The 20,142-nt window shown below is 40.1% G+C and overlaps 1 protein-coding gene across 5 annotated transcripts in view; it reads left to right on the top strand.

Annotated features, from left to right (window-relative positions):
* Positions 1 to 20,142, top strand: part of npnta (nephronectin a) — a 51,898-nt gene that overhangs the window by 4,812 nt on the left and 26,944 nt on the right. For 2 of the 5 annotated variants that reach the window (XM_044028537.1, XM_044028539.1), the window contains exons 2-4: positions 4,308 to 4,408; positions 11,012 to 11,062; positions 13,922 to 14,014. In XM_044028537.1, the coding sequence (XP_043884472.1) occupies positions 4,308 to 4,408; positions 11,012 to 11,062; positions 13,922 to 14,014 (245 nt within the window). The remainder of the gene's footprint in view (positions 1 to 4,307; positions 4,409 to 11,011; positions 11,063 to 13,921; positions 14,015 to 20,142) is intronic. The other 3 variants (XM_044028538.1, XM_044028540.1, XM_044028541.1) reach the window with 2 other exon arrangements.

Here is a 20,142-nt window from a genome sequence, read left to right as displayed (position 1 = left end):
GAGGGGGAAAGATGGGCCAGCTCTGCATCTGTGCTAAAAACAATGGAAGAGAGATGGTGCACGCATTGTGGATACATATCAATCTCTCAGGTTTTCCCGGAAGAACCCTGGCTACGCTCGAGAAGAGCTGTCACACTGCATGCATGAAGGGTAATAATTATCTGCTTGAGTTCCTTCATGCTTGTGTGCAATTTTAGATCAGTTATCTGAGCTTCCATCCCATATGTCGGATTTCCGTTCACAGGGAAACTCTGGTACTCTGTCACTGTAACATCCACTGCTGATCCACTGGTATTAGTTGACATTTTTAAATCCCTGGATGTGTGAAGAGTGGTTTAAATATGTATTTGACATCACTGCATTGTTGATGAGATAAAGGTGTGATCTGAGAAGCTGTATTTAGTTCACAGCGTGTTTTGGCGCACAATTGCCGGAAGCTAAATTCAGCATGAAGAGAGGACAGAAATAAGCAGAAAGAACACGAAACGCTCCATATTCACTCAGCATCTCTGTGTTTGTGTACTTATGAGTTTTGTTTGAGGAAGCATTGAAGCAAAAGGTTTAATTAAACATTCAAGGACCTGTTGCATCTCATGAGGTTCAGACAATCCTCACCTGCCGCTCACAGGAGCTCAAACTCCACAACCTGGCACTTGATTTTCCATTCTCCATCACGTCCTTTTGAATCCTGAGAAATATGCATGTGTTTATTTTTTGTTAAAATCCTCTGGGCCAAAAAAAAAAAGAAAAGAAACATCAGCTACCACATTATTGTTTCCTGTTGCTGGAAGACCATCTTAAAATCTTAGCTTGAATTGCCAAGATAGGGCACTGACATTTTGTTGAATGCTTCATGAGGCTGCCTGGTCTGTCTTTTTGCGTTTGGATAATAGTTTTACATTTCAATGACTTCCATGCCTTTGGGACATTCAGAGAAATAAGGTTGTCAGTAATAGTTTGTCTCACTCTTGTTCAGAGTTCCTATACTACAGACTGTCAGAAATGATGGAGTTTGGTTTTTAATGATTAAGTCCACAAAACCAAACGTAATTCACTATCTTAGACGACCAAGAAAGCAATCAGTCAGAAAAATACTTTACTTTAATAGAGTTTTAGGGACAGCATTTATTATTAGGGAGAACAATTGAAAGAAAGAAAAAAAAAAAACTGGTCTCAGAATTCTGACTAATTTACTTTTTTCTCAGTATTCTGAATTTAATCTCAGAATTCATGCTTTTCAAGTTTTATTAGGGCCCAAGCCAGGGGGCCAAAACGGTTCCTGGCACGAATTTGTGTGAGGAGCCTATTGTTATCCTTCAGATTATGATTATATCCTTGGCATGAATCAGCTGTACTTGACTAATTATCTACAAATCAAAGCCCAGCTGTTTGATTCATTAACAAATGGAAGGACAAAATAACTCACTTTAAAATAATAGATTGAATTCTTTCCTAGAACGTAACTAAAAACAAAACTCTGCCTAATTGTATGAAATTGATGCTAATTAGCTTCATAGAGCGACACTCAACAACATCTGGCAAACACCACTGTCAGACGTGATTCTAAAAGCAACTCATGGCGTCAGAAAGACACCAAGATGAGAATAGCAAAGAAGAGGTTGCACAAAAAAGATAAGCAATTTCTAGATGGAGGGATAAAAGGAACGAGATGTACCAAACACTAGATCACTGTCTCAGAAAAAGAGTTTGATTATTGATACATCTACAAGGTGGTGTGAATGGATGTTAAATGATGACTATGTGTTTTGTAATAGCATGGGAAGCTTTTCTCTGGTTATACATATATATATTATTTTTTTTTGTGTGCAAATGATTATGAGGCCGTTAGGTTGAATAGGAGCAGATGCACTCACCAGGTTCCAGAGCATGACTCCGTGTTCTAAGATGATAATTACCTTATGCACCAATTGCCCTCAAAAGCGTGTGGAAGTCTGCTTCACCAAACTGACAGATTTGAATGTCACCAAATATGCAGATGTGCTTGAAGGCGTCGCCGCCGCTGCCGCCAAAGGAAGTGGATTTTGTGACAGTAATTTTGAGACTTTATTTTGTTGTTGTTGGACATAACAAGTGTTTCTGTGCATATGTATCAAAGGTAGTCTAAACGTGGCTGCCATCCAGGCTTTCCTCTTTTCTTTTCTTTTCTTTTCTTTTCTTTTCTTTTCTTTTCTTTTCTTTTCTTTCCTTGCCCCACTGAGCGTTTGTCTGCTGCCTGACTGCCTCCCAGCTTGCCAGGCAGCAGACAAACATTTTCCCTGGATCTGCCACTCTCACTTAGCATCCATCCTTTTTTTTCCCCAGTGAGGTGATTGGCAGCGGGGGCACCAGCATTAGCATTTCCTCATCTTGGCATAGAGACACTAACTAGGCAGGGGTAGCCGGCATGGTATGTGCCTTGGATACTGAGCGACAGCCGCACACTCACCCTCGCGAGGTTTCTAAAGAGACCTTTTTTTGTTTTTACGTTTCAGAAGTGGAGTACAGTGTTTCCAGCACCTATACAGCTTGAAATCTGTATAAGCCAGTTCATGTCTTTCAATCTTCGCACATTGAATGTATTTGATGGTCTCTGTGAAATGCTCATGTCCTCGAGACCCTATTAATGATAAGAAGTAAAGTGGAGTCTCAGCTCTTAAGGGAGATAGATATTTTTTTCCCCTTATTGTATGCAGCTTGGCTTTTCATCAGTATCCTTATATGGACTCATTCCATCGCCCCTCTCTCGTGTGGTGAGCCTCGGTAGAGATAAAAAGGTAATCCACATGCAGTGTCTGCCAAGAAGCTATTTCTTTCTCTGAGCAGAAGAGAACATGGTGTAAAGAAAAACACCCAGCTGCAGTTTTCCATGTAGGGATCACAATGTTTAGGAAATAACTTATATATGTATGAGAATACTTTCTGCAGCAGGGACACTGTTATCTTCCTCTTTCTTGTAATTGGATGATACATGGCAACACCTACTTTGCCATATGTTGCTGTAATACACACTGTATTCCTAAGGGCAGCAGTCAGTGAGTGACTTCTCATCTGTTCCCTGAGCCTCATAATGAACCACAACAGTAATCTTCTCAGGTTTGAGAGCCACTGTTGCTCTGATGAACGCTGAAGGCTAGGAATTCAAATCTGGCAGGCTTTCAACACCGGTCTCCAGATCAATGTGACAACACCAACATGGTCTGAGGTATTATCAGTTGTATTCCTGTAATACAGAGATAATCCTCCAAAAGTGAAGCAGTGAAAAGTCAGTCTCCAGCACCCTGAGGAAATATAGTGCCAGTTTGATTTTTCATAGTTTGTTTTCACGTTTTTATTTCATGGTTCCCCATCGTTTCAGTTCACTAATAAATAACTGGCTGGTTGAGAGAATATAAATAGGCCAACATGTCATTTAAGTCATGTTACACATTCATGTTACCAGTTACAGTTCATTTTCTGCCAAGATGAAATAAATACCTTTGAGCTTTTTTGCCTACATGGAAACTTTCTCTGACATTTACAAGCAAACTGTTTCTGTACAATGCTGTTGTAGCAGTTTTTCCTTGTATGGGTGATGTGGACTTGCTGTGTTTGTGACAGAGTGAGGGCTCTGTTGAAGAACATTACAATCTGTACAACTTACCAGTCACTGGCCACTTTATTAGGTACACGGGTCTGGCCTTTTATTTCTCATCGTACCAATAACAGGGAATAACACAAAATGAGTAATTGCTTTTGCCCATTTTTACAGAGCACGTACAATTTACCGCATATTTAAAGAGTGTCAAAGTCAAGGAAGACAAAAAATGGAATTTTTTATTTAGGAAAATAAAACACTCATGAAAGGAAAAAGAAATGTGAACAGTATATAACATATAAATATCTTTGAGTGTGTGGAAGGCAAAGCTGATTGGCGACAGTGAAATTACCATAACATCCACATATTGGCTTTGGAGTGTTACTTCTTGTTGCTGTTGGAAACTGTTAGAATTTTTCTGATAGCACATTAATAACGGTAATGTAAACATGTCCAAACATGTTGTTGGCGAAATGCTTGGTGTTAAAGTGTTTTAAAAAAAACAAAAAAACATGTAAATTCAACTTCCAAACTGTAGAAAAGATAGCAGTAGCAATTTCTCATTATTTAAAGTGACTTTGTGATTGAAAAAGAAAAAACATGCACTGTCTGTTCTCTCTGCAAACGGGAAATTAATTGATTTCAAGCGTCTCTTCAGACAACATTGAAAAGGACCCCTGCTTTGCGCTGACATTTTAATTGCCTGTGAACTAATTATGTCATTCCCTCACAGGTGGCCACGGCAGATGGCCTCGTCCAATGGCCTGTGTCGATATGGAGGCCGGGTGGACTGCTGCTGGGGATGGACACGCCGCTCCTGGGGTCACTGCCAGCGTGAGTGCCACCATGCCTGCTACTGCTGCTGTCGGGGGCAAACAGGGCTAACAAGGTTGCCAGGTTTCAAGCTTGGGTCAGCGATGCCATTACAGAGAGGAGACAATGCAACACTGCCATATCTAAACGCTTGAGACACACACACACACACACACACACACACAAGTAGCCCATACAGTACACGCTAATAGGCCGTCACACCTGGACCGGTCCTTGACTGAAGATTGATGGTAATGGTCGGTTTAATGGCAGAGCAGCTTTATATTCACACTGTGTGTGTGTGTGTGTGTGTGGCCATAATGAGGGTGAGAGAGGCTGTAGCTGCAGGTGGACACGTTCAAGGGTAGATATGAGCCTGATTAAAGATTACTAATGTGCTAACACTGCCAAGCACAAGAACGAATAGTAACCTTTATCTGCACACAAGTCATGCTGTATATTCTGCAGTGTCACACTCAGAGGATGTGTCCCGTCACAGCATCACCTGTAACAGATTAACGTGTGACATTTTCAACATATTCACATTGCGTAGAAAGACGCTCTGCTCTCCTGTAATTGTATTCCGCGAGGTGTGAGTATATTAACATGTTTTTTTCTGGCCCGGTTGCCTCACAAATGCCACGTCCCCTGCATGGCTTGGTGCTTGTGACGGTGTTGCGGCTGCTTTGCTGGGGAGGGGAACGCACAGATATCTGCTGCGTGAGTTTCGCAGCCTGCAACTTGAAGGAATTGACGGACATTTTGGGACATTGTTGTTTCCTTGCCAAGAGCTACACGAGAAAATCAATACCACTCCCATTGGTTTTGTCAAATACGAACCGTACAGATAAAGAGCTCACCTCGTGCCACAAATTCAACAAACAGGATATTAGTGTGCAAACATGCTGCTTGGCAAATGTTTTGTTTGCCAGATTAGCTGTTCCCCTCTATTTTCCCAAAATGTATGTTAAGCTGAGCTGCTTCATATGCTGTGTCTAACACACAGCAAGACAGCAAACGGCAGAGTGTTAGGTCCAAATCTTTCGAGAATAAAGTCGTCATTATTATTCGCGCAAAATCCTGCGTCAAGATGAGAAACGTGGAGCATTTTAATGAAGTTACATTAGGGATTGGCTTCACAAATAAAGAAACACTTAATATTTGTTGTCACATCAGCACCAAATTATCTTTAGCATCAGGACTTAGAAAAGAGTGTGCAAGAAACTGAGAGTCACACACATGAAAATCATCTCTTTCGTGGACTGGAGGAGGAAATGGCTTTTACTGGTCGACTCCATCGCTGGTTACAGCTGCGTTCTGCTGCTATTTAACAATAATGATAATAATGATAATAATAATAATAATAATAATAATAATAATAATAATAATAATAGTAATAATACATTAGATTGATTTATTCTCGTAATATTATGACTTTATTCTTGTAATGATACGACTTTATTCTCTTAAAATTACGACATTATTCTTGTAATGTTACGACTTTATTCTCTTAAAATTACGACTTTATTCTTGTAATGTTACGACTTTATTCTCTTAAAATTACGACTTTATTATCATAATATTACAACTTCATTCTCATAAAATGACGACTTATTCTCGTAATATTACAACTTCATTCTCATAAAATTATGACCGTACTCTCAAAGGAATAAATATTTGTTTTCTCTTCAGTTTGGCCCAAATACTCCGTCGTACCACTGTGACTTAAATTATATGTATATATATATGTATATATATATATATATATATATATATATATATACATATATATACTTTGAGGAGGTGATGCTGAAATCAGCTCTCAGTAAAAGTAAATGTTCATAATGTTTAATTAATCAGTGCAAAGTAAGGCGACAACAAACACAAGATCACGTTGAACACATCTGCTTTCTGTGTTTGTCTTTCATTCTTACAAGATTCAGGAAAAAGGTTTCGCTTTTTTATGACATTCAACCACTGCCCATGAGTGTGTTTTCTCCGGGTTCTCCAGTTTCCTCACACAGTCTAAAAACATGCAGATTTTGGGGATTAGGCAAATTAGACACACTAAACTGACCATAGATGTGACTGTAAGAGTCACTATATGTCTCTATGTCTCTATATGTGACCCTGTGATTCAGCCACACCCAACTACCAGGCAGCTTGTAGCAGTTCATAGTGGACAAAATATCCCCTTTTTTTAAAACACACTGGAAACAAATGGCAAAACTCACACATTCTTAAAAGTTCAGGTTGTTTGAAGCTCCAGGTTTTGTGTTTTTAAAGTTCCTCTCCCGGCCTAACAAGGTTCAAAGGAGCATGGTTGGTGTTGGTTATAACAAAATTCTCATGAATGTTTTCCATCTCCATAATGAAACTTTTTGTTGATGTTTGTGTCATTGAACTCATGCTGTAACTGACTTTATGTGTAACTCATATTTTGTGTATTTTTCATGTGCAAAACGATGTCACACGCGGCTTGTTGGGTCCAAAGGTTTGTGCTGCTGCATGTAAAAGATTTGCTGAGTTGAGGAGCTATTTTTCCTCTCCACGTTGGCAGAATGCCATCTTTTCACTTTATATTACCGAGCGCTGCACAATTTCTTATTTTATCACGGAGAATGCAAACAGTATCACTTGAGTTCATGGCCCCAGTGCTTTGTTTCTCTTTTAGCGCAGCCAGATTACCGTCGGCTACATGCGAGGCAAATCTGTGTTTTATCCCCAGCTTGCCTCATGTCTGTTTGACACAGATTATGATAATTTTATTCTAACATAAGCACTTTAGGTCAAAAACAATTTATGCTAATATTTACACGACAGATCCTTGAGGTGGGTTGATTTCATGGCTGGAAATTAGAGCTGCTTGTGTGTGTGTGTGTGTGTGTGTGTGGCTTTGACACTTGGGACTACACAATCTGTGGAATAATTTAGAAGAGGGCATCTCTGCTTTCCTCTGACAGCTCAATTGCATCATTTGATACTGTTTATTTGAACATTGGGCCAGATTCAGCAGTAATCTTTGCAAGAGTCGCCCATCTCGAAGCCCATTACCTCCCAGTGAATCTGCACTGGTCTGCCTGCCTCCGAACTCAGAAGAGTCTCCTAGACGAGGACAAAAAATACACAAAGACGATTATCACAGAAGCGTATGTGCTCATATCTCGCTCTCTTAAAAACCTAAACTACAAGACTGAACATACACTGTAGCCTAGTTACACAACGAGGACACAACAATGAGTGTTTTGCCTGAAGAAATCGAGAGTGCTAACACCTCACAGATGGTGTTTGTTTAATAACAGATTACGCACAGTTGCATTAAATAAAAAGAAAAGTAATGTCAGCATCAATTACTCGACCACCCAAAAAGCAGAGTGTGTGAACATGTTTTCTTTACGGTTCTGGAGTCTCACATGTACCACGTTGATTAAAAAAACAAAAATATGTACATATTTGGTATATTCTGTATATACATAAAACCACAAGATCAAGCTGCTTCTCTTTTTTTCCCCCCCTGACAAAGGTTTAGTTGCGTCACTTAGCGAGAGTCGGCTGCTTAATGCTTGTAATGCTCCTGACTGCATGTGCAGCTTAAGTCCGTTCACTTGAGACTACCCTCAGTATTTCATCAAGTCAGTGAGGTGCCGATTTAAACCTTAGAGGAAGGAGGTGGATTGTAATCATGGGAAAATGTGTGTGTGTGTGTGTGTTCCTGGTATTACTCATGTTGTGGGGACCTAAATCTGTCACTATGCGGACAGAAAGGAAGTCCCCATAATGTAAATTGTTACATCTTAAGGTGAGGACATGTTGTATTGTTAGGATTAAGCTCAATAAGTCTCTCGAAAATAAATGTGATCAATGTAAGGTCCCCTGAAGTCATGGAAACCAGACTCTGTGTGTGTGTGTGTGTGTGTGTGTATTTCAGGCAGGTCATGGTACATTTATGCGACGAAAGAAGAGATTAGATCGGCACTATATAGCATTGTGACTTTCTCCCCCATGGACCTCGGCGATAAGTTTGTGCTACTCTCAAAGAATGAGAAATGGATCAACCTTGACTTTTTTCTTCTTCTATTTTTTTAAAGGCTCCCAGAACTGAAAGAGTGAAGGGGAGGAGGAAGAGCTAAACGCTGGAGAAAGTAGAAATCCAGGGGTGTAAGGGAAGTGGTTTAGAGGTAAGATGATTGGAGAAAGGGGGGAAAAAAAGTAGGGCTTTAGATTTATAGTCGACTGAAGCCAGGCTTATAATGTTCAGACAGGCCGTCAGGCAGCAGAACAACACTTGCTGCTTCCATCATGAACGTTTTACTGCCAATGTGAGCGGTTTAACATTTGCCTTTCTAAGTGTATTTATAGTGTAACGCAGGTGAGAGTCACCACCTAAAATACTGTGGATTTATTCTACTCTTGATGAAGATGTGAAGGTTTTTACTTCAAAAATAACTCATCCATTTTTTCACATGTTGAAATTCGTTAATCTAAGTTTAATCACGATTAAAAGGTTGCTTTTCTTCGAATGACTAAATGAACGAGTAATCAGACGCCAGGTCATCTTAAAATAAAGGCTGAACATGGATGACTGCCATCCTGTATGCGAGGAGAACATGTGTTAACACCACAACAACAAACGTTCCATCTGTCCTTAGAAACTCAGACATTCACATGTGTCGTGATGGAGGGAGAGAGAGAGAGTCCAAATAGAAATCTCCGGGCAGCTGCCAGCATATTATGGACACTATGGGTGCAGGGAGTGGTTAGTTTGCCACTTACTTTCCACTCGTTGGCGATGTGGAGGAATTCGTCTGCGCAGGTCTCAGCAATTACTCGTGCCTCTGTTATTTTGACAGTTAAGGCAAAGGATCCCAACTTCCATAGTCAATACAGTGTGCCGTGACACCCACGTAGTTGTCATATTGCATAAAACCTTTGTTTTATCGATGGTTCCGTCATTCAGCTTCTTAAAATAAAACCTTGTATCACCTCTCTCCATCTTAAACTACTATCTCTGCTGTCTCTGCTCTCTGACTCACTGACTGCAAACAAGTAAACTTTCATGTCGGAGGTCAGCGCACACCAGAAGTAAACAAGTCAATCATCCAGGACTAACTCTTCAGGAGTTCAATAGGCAACACGACTTGCTGGAGTCAAGTTTATTATCTTGATGATTTGATATCAATAAACAAGTTGCTACCAATGTGATTAATGGGCCACTCTTATATTGGACTAATAATCCGAATACTTGAATGCATAGTGTCTTATTATGGTTAAGGTCATCAGAACATGCTGTTTACATGACAGTGTCTCTTCAGACTTAATTGTTAAACAGGAATATTACTATGCATTTGTCAGTGATAGCGGCAGATTAGATCATTTATTGATGTCAGGTCAAGCAACCTTTGAAGCTGTGAACAGAATAAATGTACAAACCACATTCCCGGGGAAAACTGGGACACTTTCTAAAAATGGAATAAATGCTAAAAAAAAAAAAATCTGTAATCTGTATTGTTAAAAAAAAAATCAGGGGAAAAATATTTCAAATTAGATTTTATTGGATTTGGAGAAAAGCTTTCTGGAAATGGGGTTTGTAGTTTCACGATCATTCACTTCCATGTTAATTAATACTTGGAGAGGGAATTATTTTTAGGGTTTTGCCTCAAAAGTCAAGCGGACCGGTGTTAGTGTCTCAAAGGATACGAATCTTGTTTCACTTAAAAAACTCCAAGCTTCTCGAAATACTTAAACAGGTAGAAAGACCCACAGTGATTTATCTTCATTGTTACAGAACTGGGTTGAATATCACCTCAGTATTAAATAGTATAGACAGTATTATTGTTTTTCATAGGCTCCATTCAGACCAGGGTTTAGTGTGATTGTGTGGAGTCTTTGTTTCCGTGGGCAGGATTAAGACAGGACTTCTGAATTGGTAATGTGAGCTAACAAGTGAGCGATACAAGCAGAAAAGTGATACCTCAGTTTAAGTTATTCACTTTATCACGATTGTCTCTGCAATTTCCTCGTCTCCTCTACTTTCTTTCATGGTCACTGGGCCGTAAAGTTCCACCTGGAGCGTGCCTTTTGATCTGTCTGGAGATTTTTGCTTATGAAAACGCACACATGTGATGTTGGCAGGAATGTTTGGAATAATGATGACACTCTTCTGCCTTAAAGGACTCTTGTTGATTTAGATGAAAGCAGTTTCTGTGCAGTCAGCAGCGAGATGCATGTGTTAGAAACCATGATGTCAATGAAGAATCATTCTCATTTTTACTGTTTCCCAGCGTGTGCAGAGGTAATGACTTTTTTAATCCCATTTAGACGTGAGTGATGGAAAATATTAGCATTTTCAAGAATATAAGAGAGTGCCCCCAGAGACAGTGGCTTTATTTTATGTACATTAAATGATTATGCACAGGCAAAGGGGAACATGTGGGACTCCAGAACTCCAGACTGTGAGAGTGTGTGTGTGTCTTTTTTCTTTTTGCAGGAATGTTTGCTTGTCAAAATGACCATTATGCTGTCCTCTAACATCATGTTCATGTTCTGTCTTTTTCTTTTTTTTTTATCCTTTTAAAGACTAAACAGCACCTGCAACCTTTGTTTGTTTGGCTATTTGTTTTGCAGCTCTCTTCGCCTTAACTCACAGAGTAGTCGGGATAAGGTGCCAGCCCCAAGGTTAGCTCCACATGTTTCTTGAAATAATCTTGCCAGACATGTAATGCTGGGGGGCACATCCTCTGAATCCTGGGCTCACTCACTTATTTATAGAGCCAAACCCACTCCACCCTCCCCCGTGCACACCACCCCACCCCAGCCAACACCTTACACCTCCTGGTAGCAACCACCTCCTTGCCTGTGGTCACAGTTCTATATGCAAACAGATTACTTACTCTCTGCAGACCTGATTTCACCTAAAGTCATGTCTAACATGAATTATGCCGAGGTTCTTTAGTGGCTTATTAAGATTCAGCTTCCCCTCTCCACCTCTCGCGGTGCTAATGAAACCCTTGGAGCCGAATTCCATACTGTTTTTTAGTTAATACATCAATACGTAATCGGTCTATCTATGCAATGAATTAAACGCATGTGTGTTTAATGGGGTCAAAGAGAATCTGCCAATGTTGCCATGCTTCACTTATTAATTAAATAAAATATACACGCTGACGCCACCTGGTCGATCCATAACATCCAACACAAACTAAATTAAAATGATTCAGATAGTAGGAGATTTGTTATTTGTGTACTTACAGGGATTAGATTAGTGAAATTAAGTGGCTAATCAACGGAAGTCGCAAATAAGTTGAATGCAGTGTCAGATTTGTGTAGCTGTAAAATTATTATACTATACAATAATTTATTATATTAACAGGGACTGTTAATATACTAAATAAGTCATTTTAAGGTCTTACTTTGATCTCTGGGGGTCTTGTTTCGTATTTACATGATGGAAATTTAATTAAAAAAAGCCGCCTTGGGTGATAAATTAGTGTGGTGTAAATAAATGCGACTTGAAATGATTATGAATGTAATCATTTTCCCATTTAACGTTGATGAATCTTTGCATGAACGCAGTATAAAGATTGTGACAAGCCAGTGACTTTGGTATTTAAATCTGCGTCAGTTCCAGGCATCTGACGTAAACCCGGGTAAAAGTGTGTCATCACTCATCGCATGTTTTGATGCTGTTCTTGGAGCGGGGGAGGAGGGGGTGTCGTACTGTACGTGCTATGTTTGGCCTTCCAGCTGCTACGGCCGTTCTTTGGTGTGGTTAATGAACACTAGCCGCTTTTTCCCCTGCGCCGTCTGCCAGGCCAGAGGCTCAAAAAGACCCCCAGAGACACAGCCTGTTGTTGGATGCCTCTGACCCTGCTAATCAAATCCTCCCCATGTAGGAGGAAAAGAAGCGCTCCACTAAACGACCCTCCGTCTCACAACGTCGGCTAGATATTTCCTAATAAAAGAATAAAGTCTGACAATCTTCTACCTCTAGACAAGTAGAACTCTCAGTCTTCCAACAACTTTCAATTTCTTCATTGTGTTACATATCTCCGGCTTCACCCACTAGGCAAAGAACACTTGTTTCCTATTTGATTACATAGCCAAATAAAGTGAAATGAGTCTGGAGATGTAATCTGCTCCAGTGAATGGATTTATCTCATACATGAATTCAGTTTGAACCGTGTTCCATGACTGAAACATGAGGAGCTGATTTTTTTTTGATTTTTCCCCCCGCCTGCACAGCCTTGCTGCCTCACGAGCTCTGCGTGTATGGATGGAAATATCCGAGGATGTAACTTGATTTCACATTCACGTATAAAAATGTTGGTGAATATACAGTTTGTTAATGTGTCACGGTTTTAAAGCAGCCTGCACCTCAGTATTTATTTGGAACATTAATCCCAAATATGAAGCGTTTACTAGAGGAGTGATATCTCCAACAAGGCTGCGCAAATGCAACATGAGAAGAATATTTGCCACCTATAATTAAGATGAAAAAGCACGAGTAGATCAGTTTACACATTAAGCTTTTAGACAAAAGACAGCTTTTCACACAACATCCATGCTAACACAGCCCATTACATGTTATCAGTCATATTTGGTGTCTTATTATTCACTAATCTGTTCTACTTTTGCCCTATGAACCAACTTTAACTTAAATCCATTTCTTGTGCTTTGCCGCTGTAAGTCACACTCACAATCAACACCTCCTTCTTGGAGGTCATTTACTAATGAACTTTTTACTTGTTATATATTGTAAGGCATCGCTGACACAACAGTAAAGTAAACGCTGCTGATTTATCACTCACAAATCAAACTTCATAGAAAAAACCGTGCCGCTGTAATAAGCACACACACACACACACACACACACACTCTTCCACCACAGTGATAATTAAGTCCTCTGATTGCACTATATTATGACAGACTTAATGAAGCCTTTAATGGAAATTAGTAACACTTGGCTGAGGCCTCATGTATCAGGCATGCTTAGCAGAAACCTGCAGTAAGCACAGTCAGATAAGCAAGGCACGCCTCCAGCTCACCGAGTCAGAACACAGAGTCGCACGTACTCAAAAACATCACCATCGATGCTCAGTGTACAAAGTGCACGGTAGCTCTTCACACTCTTGATTATAATCTCCTATTTTGGTGCTCCAATTGTTTCAGCCTCAGAGGATATTAACTGCCTAGGTAATTGTTGTTGGTGGCATGCCAGTGCAAATATTAGTGCTACAGTTTAAAACGGAAAAAAAAAGAAAAATATTCTCGTTATTTAAAAGGTCAAACGTCTCAATCTCAGATGAAAATGACTGGCCAAGGAGGGAGAAACAAACAAACACATTCCCATATTCCATTATTGCTGTAATGCGGGATATATTGATCATTTACGGCCAAAGACTTTGTGGAGGTCAAAAAACGTCAGAATTGAGTGTTTTATCATCCTGCTCTGGCACACGTCTGCCAGAGTGCTGCACTGATCTGTCTCTTCTTCTTCTTCTTCTTCTTCTTCTTCTTTGAATCCTCCCTGAACAGCTGTGTGCCAGCCTGGCTGTAAACACGGAGACTGCGTGGGACCCAATAAGTGCAAATGCCACCCAGGCTTCACTGGCAAGACTTGCAATCAAGGTGAGCTTTTACCCTAAAGTTGGTGTTCAAGTGTTCAGAAGTGAAACAGGGAGAGGACAGAGTGTATGTGGTCGTCTGTAAGCAGCACACACGGTGCCTGCTGACATGTATAATTTTCATGTGATAACTCAGTGAAGGAGAAATCATTGTTTATTGTGGTCAGCTCTACACCGCAGAACAGCCGTGTATTTAATTTGACAGTTACTCATCGAGCGGAAGCGGGTGCCACCAGCCGAGAGTAGCAAGCTTCTTTAATCATGGGAGGGAGGAGGAGGAGGAGGAGGAGGAGGAGGAGGAGGAGGGGGTTGGTGGAGGGGTGGGGGGGGAATGCTGATTCAGCTCAAACTGGAAATGAGTGGTGAGGATGCGTTGAGTGATGCTGGGAGTGCATCCTCTCCTGTGAAGATAACATCTCAGTTACTGACCCGAGTGCAGCCAGTACTATTGAAATAGTGCGTCTGTGTGTGTGTGTGTGCGTGCCTGAGTTTTGTGTGTTTTCCATTATTGACAGATCGGACATGTTGAAAAGCATTAAAGCCTCCCATTTAGCAGCAAGTTGACGTGCTTCCAAGCGGGTTAAGAATACTTGTGGAATTCACGCCCTAAGACAGGAATAGGATAGTGTGTAATTAACACAGGGGTGGGGGGAGGGGGAGAGGGAGTGCGAGGGGTGTTGAAATCCTTTCCGGAATGTTCCAAATGACTCATCCTGCATTTCTAGGCTATAGGTGGCTCCTGTCTGCCTGGCCAGACAGCTCTACTTTGTCTTAGTCCACAACAAAGGGAAAGAGGAAAAAGGATCCGCGTCTCATATCCAACGACAATAGACTTTGTTGCCAAGCATTCAGACAAATGTGAATCAAAGACCTTTTTAAGATGAAACTGTACTTTCAAGTGTCCGTCGAATGCCCAGCTTGGTCATTAAGCACTTGACATTCGTCAGAGCTTCCCATTTTCCTCCTAGACTTGCCCTTTCAGCATATTTAGAGTGGAGATAACCTTGGGTTCTGGTTTTGAGCCACTGCATGCTATAGAAGACAATTTAATTATTCAGGAGCCATAGATTAGATTTTCTCATTTAAATGCAGCCTCTATTAAACATTGATTTGAGGTTTACTATTGATGTGCCAGGTGGCCAATGTTTTGAAGCGCTCCAATACCGCGTCCCTCTGGAGCCACACATTCATCACGACGGTTCTACAGGAAGAATGAAATCGGTTGCCCAGAACGGCTCCTCTGACCTCAGTGTTGCCAAAGGTCAGGTCGTGGCGATGATACAGTGTGAAACACATAGCACAGAAAAGTCATTTCAGCTCTGAGGAGGCTGTACTTACAAGTACTAAAATTCATTTCCCATTATCGACTGTAAATGTCATTTCTGAAGAAACATCACATTACCAGACTTCCCCAGTGTGCTTTCATGTAGTGTGGAAAAAAAAAGAATGTCTGTGAAGTCATAATTTGATTATGTTAATGAAAAGCAAGATGAATGTGCTGTAGATGCACAAAACAGTCCCTCTGAACCAATGTTTTCAGTGCTGTTGGACTGTCTCTGCCTCAGTCTGACACGACTGACACGACTGACCACATTTTCTTGAGACCAGGTGGGAGGGTGCAGTATGAGCCAAAATCAAGCACATTAACGTTTTGAGTGAGAACAAGTAAGGGGGTGGATAAAGGAATGTCTTCCACTTCCTTTAACAGTGGGAGAATTTTTGAATGTCTTGAGAAACAATGCAGATACAGAGTGTTAATATAATATTTATGAACCGGTTGGTTGCAATGACGCTGTAGTTAATTTAAAGATATGGTATATGGATATGGATTTGCGTCACGTTTTAATGACGTCGTCCTGCTATCACGCCCTCTGAAACATGTTCTGCACTAGTTCTAAGCTCTTCCCTAAAGTGCAAACACACGAGGAGAACCGAACGAGACACAAAGACATGAACCCACGCTCCTTCCCAACATCATCAATCTGCCTCTTTTGTTTGTTTGTTTGTTTGTTTGTTTGTTTTGACCAAGAGACCAAAGCTGTGTTCTTGGGTTGACCCGACTGAAAAAGTGTCGCTTTTGATCGCATGAAGTTGTTTTGTTTACGGTGCTGCCTCCTTAGGATGATAATGAATAAGTTAAAGGTGTGATTGAGTCATTAAGTTATCGTATATGAACCTCTATCTTCATGCACACAATAATAATGGACGCACATTCCTTTTCCCTGAGTGGGAGGTGTGGACAGACACGTGACCCTGGAGGCGCTGTGGGTGTTAAACACCTGAGGAAACCAGTTGCATGGATTCAAAACAACTTAAGGAAACTTAAGAGTGTTAACCGTCAACAACCACATCAGACAGTGTATTGATTTCATGCCATTCAGTAAAAAATCATGATTTTTCTCCGTTATATAAAGTGGAACTATAATAGAAATGGTCTGTATTTATATAGCGCTTTTCTAGTCTTGATGACCACTTAAAGCTGCCACTTAAAACTGCTTCGAACTACAGTTTTGCCAGTCACCCACACGTTCATACAGCATAGAGAGCCATGTCTGTTATTCTGTCATTCACCCATTCACACTCTGCCGGACGTGGGGGTGACATCGTCATGAACCCACGACCTTCAAGTTTAAAGACAATTCGCTCTACCACAGCGCTCGACCATACCTTTTTTTGTGCTGTCTCTTTACACTTGTCAACTACTTTCACCTTGGAGCATGATGTTTTGAGGTCTTTTTCTTTTTGCTTATTTTAATCATAAAAGAGCCAGAAAATGTCCTGTAACTAAGTGCTTTTGCCCATTTTCCCAGAATAACCTAAAGTATTTGGCAGTTACTTACAATTTACTGCATGTTAAAATACTGTTTTAACAATTTAAAATGAAGACAAACAAAAAGTTTTGATTTGAAAAGAAAAAAAAACCCAAAAAACACTGTAGTTGTACATGAAGCTAACATTTTGCGTGTTCTATTTGAAATTTGAACAGTATAAAAACTTAAAACATCATTTGTTCGAGTTTTTGTCTCAATGTCCAAAAACAGTACAAAAAAATGTGAATTATGTACAGGCGTTTTTCAAACTCTTTCCTCTCTGGTTACTAAGACTCTGATTCACCGGCTTCCTGAAACAGTGCGAGTACAATTACCATAATAACCATACGTCGGCGTCGACGTGCAACTTCTCAGCTTTTAGAAACCGTTGGAATTTTCCCAAAACCGTTGCAGAATTACAGCGATGCAAAGTGCGCTTGTGCAAATGTGTCGTCTGCGATAAATGAACTCAACAGTTGGGATTAAAAAAACACTCTCTCTCTTTATATATATATATATATACAGTATATATATAGAGTACTTCACCTTGTTACTGACGAGAATGGTATCTGTCGCGTGGCGTGCTGAGGACAGATGAATGCGCTCTGACTGCATAAATAAAGTAATTATAGGGATAATCTGTTTAACAATTTGGCGGCACACTTCCCCCACTGATCCAATCATTTTAATAAGATGATTATTCTGTGCAGGTGGATATAATTAGGTGTAGTTGACCTGCTGTTAAGACATTATTAAAATATTTTGCTGGAGGAATAATGTCAAAGGCATCAGGAGCAATAGAGCTACGGTGCTCCCACACGCCGCTGTCTTCTTCAGCCAACTTTATAATTAATACCAGTTATAATAGTCTTGCACTGCGGTTTGAGTTTGTTACTATATCTTTTAGAGCTTGATTATGTGGAACCTAAACTTACTCATGAATTGATCTCAGTCTGCTTGTGGACAGATGCTTCAGAGATGTTGGTTTAGAAACCGATCTCGCTCCATGTCTCTGTTTGCGTTCCTGGCCGTGCCGTCAAGCAGCTGCAAGTGTTTTAAAGCATAACATGCATGTCATCGCTCTGTGTATTTTCCTTTAATTATCATCTAATTGCTCTAAATTGTGTTTGTTTTATCTATGTTCTGTTGAAGAGCGAGGCCATTACAGCTGTATGAAGTCATATTTGACCTTTGCCCCCTGTGGTATGTGCAGAAATGGAACAATTGGAATCAATTTGACAGAGACGATTTCATCCTTACCTTCTCCCTACGGAGGTGATATGTAAAGAAATGTCAAAATGTCTCTGTTAGACGTCCAGGACCCTTTACCAGTCGCATCAGGGGACAACAGTGGCCTTTACAAGCACGTCCAGTTGTCCATCTTTATTTAGTGAAAGTTTAGGTCGTAGTCATTGAAGATAGTGAGCCATGTCTTTGACTTTGTATAGTAAGCTTCCATTTCCATTCCTGCTGCTGAAAAAAACAATGTGGTGCAAGACGGTGGACTTCATTTGATGTCACGACTGCTTATAGAAATGGACATGGGCTTATAGTTTGAAAAGTGAAGCTCAGGAGGTAGAATGGAAGTAGCAGTTAGCCACAGGGGGTGACACAAAAAAAAGAACAGTTGATTTATAACCACACTGAGAAGTTAATGGTCTAGTTTCAGAACTTCTCCAACAGCACATGATGTAAACTTCAATGCCATTTATGTTCCCATTTAGAGGAAAATGGATGATAAATCATGGCACATGAGTGCACACCAGTGTGATTGACAGCTGTATTGTCCAGTAAGTGATGTCTCTGTACCTCTGGCTGTGGATTATTGACCCCAGACTGCAGAATTGTTCTGTTACAGCAGCAATAGACATCACAGAACATATGAATATACTATGCATTAACAATAAAAGTATATATAAAAAAAATTCAAAAACTATATGTAGTGGCAAATGTAAATTAAATTCCAAAACCACTCAGAGCAGGTTCCTATGGGCTTGACCTGTAGGCACCAAAGGCAAGGAAGAGTCATGTAAAGGGTTTACACATTTATTTCCACTTGCCGTACATGCAGGTTACACTTCCATCCACATACATCCAAGCCTCTCTCGGATCAAAAACACATAGAAATATTCCCTTGATGTTCCACGTTGTGAGTGACGATCTATTGATTTAACATCAAACCTAGCGGACCACATCCACCTGTCCAATGCTAGACATGTTCTAGTATATCTACCTATCCCTCTATCCATCATAGCTGTCAAAGGTATCAAAGGGTCCATGGTACCCTTTATCTAAAATAACATCAAAGGTCCACAAAGCCATGTTCCTTTCCTTGCAAGAATATTTACTCAAAGGCTTAAAGCCAACGGTTAACTACAGCAACTGTTCACAAATCACACTGTAATAAGTAATCCAGCATTAATCATTTAAACTAAGCCTAAACTAAATTAACTCAATACTGGCTTCTACACTATATATAAATCAGTCATGGTGCAGGTCCAATTTCAACTTTTCAAACAGGATTTCATATTACAAATGAACGACTTTGACTTCACTTTGTTACTAAAAGTAAACGTTTCTATTCTAAGGCGATTATACACTTAATATATTCAATTTCTGCCAATAAACCATCCTAGATGTTACACACTGGACCTTTAAGGCACAACACATGTCTTGGAGTAGGGAAGTGATAAAACACAATAGCAGATGTTGTTGCTTGGATGTTTCCGTAAACCAGGTGAGGTTACCAGGAGGCAGATGCAGCCCAGTGTGCGAACATTAAAACATCTTGCACTTGGCTAAATGATCATAAAGAAAATAAATATAAAAAAACGTCATCAAACTGCGGCAGGTTCTGTGAAGTTTTTCCCGCCTTATAGTGAGCTCCATTAAATTAACTACTCAACACAAATAACTTCCCCCCCATGTCTCGCTAATTCCACTAACAATAGCTGCACAGCAGCCTTATTAATCGAGTCATTTGATGCACTTTGTTTAGTATTTCACTTAATACCCTTGAGTCCCACAGATCTCACATCAAATCACCAGATAATCGAGCAGAATTAGTTTCTGGGGAAGTCCCAAAATAGCTGCTCTGTTCTTCTCTTTCATGGGATAATTTGTCCAAACGATATATAAGCATTTGCGTTGTCTGATTTTGCAATGAAAAACCTTAAATCCTTGAATTAGTAACATTTATGTCCTACATCCTTTGTATGTGCTGCCTCCAGACCTAACAACATCAAAAGTCCATATCTAGCACAACTATTAATCATTTATTATAGTTTGAAAGGAAACCACTATACACTTGATGCTTGAACAA

The sequence above is a fragment of the Solea senegalensis genome, linkage group LG6, assembly GCF_019176455.1.
Source record: "Solea senegalensis isolate Sse05_10M linkage group LG6, IFAPA_SoseM_1, whole genome shotgun sequence".
NCBI classification, from domain to species: Eukaryota; Metazoa; Chordata; class Actinopteri; order Pleuronectiformes; family Soleidae; genus Solea; species Solea senegalensis.
This window is presented reverse-complemented; position numbering and strand designations above follow the sequence as displayed.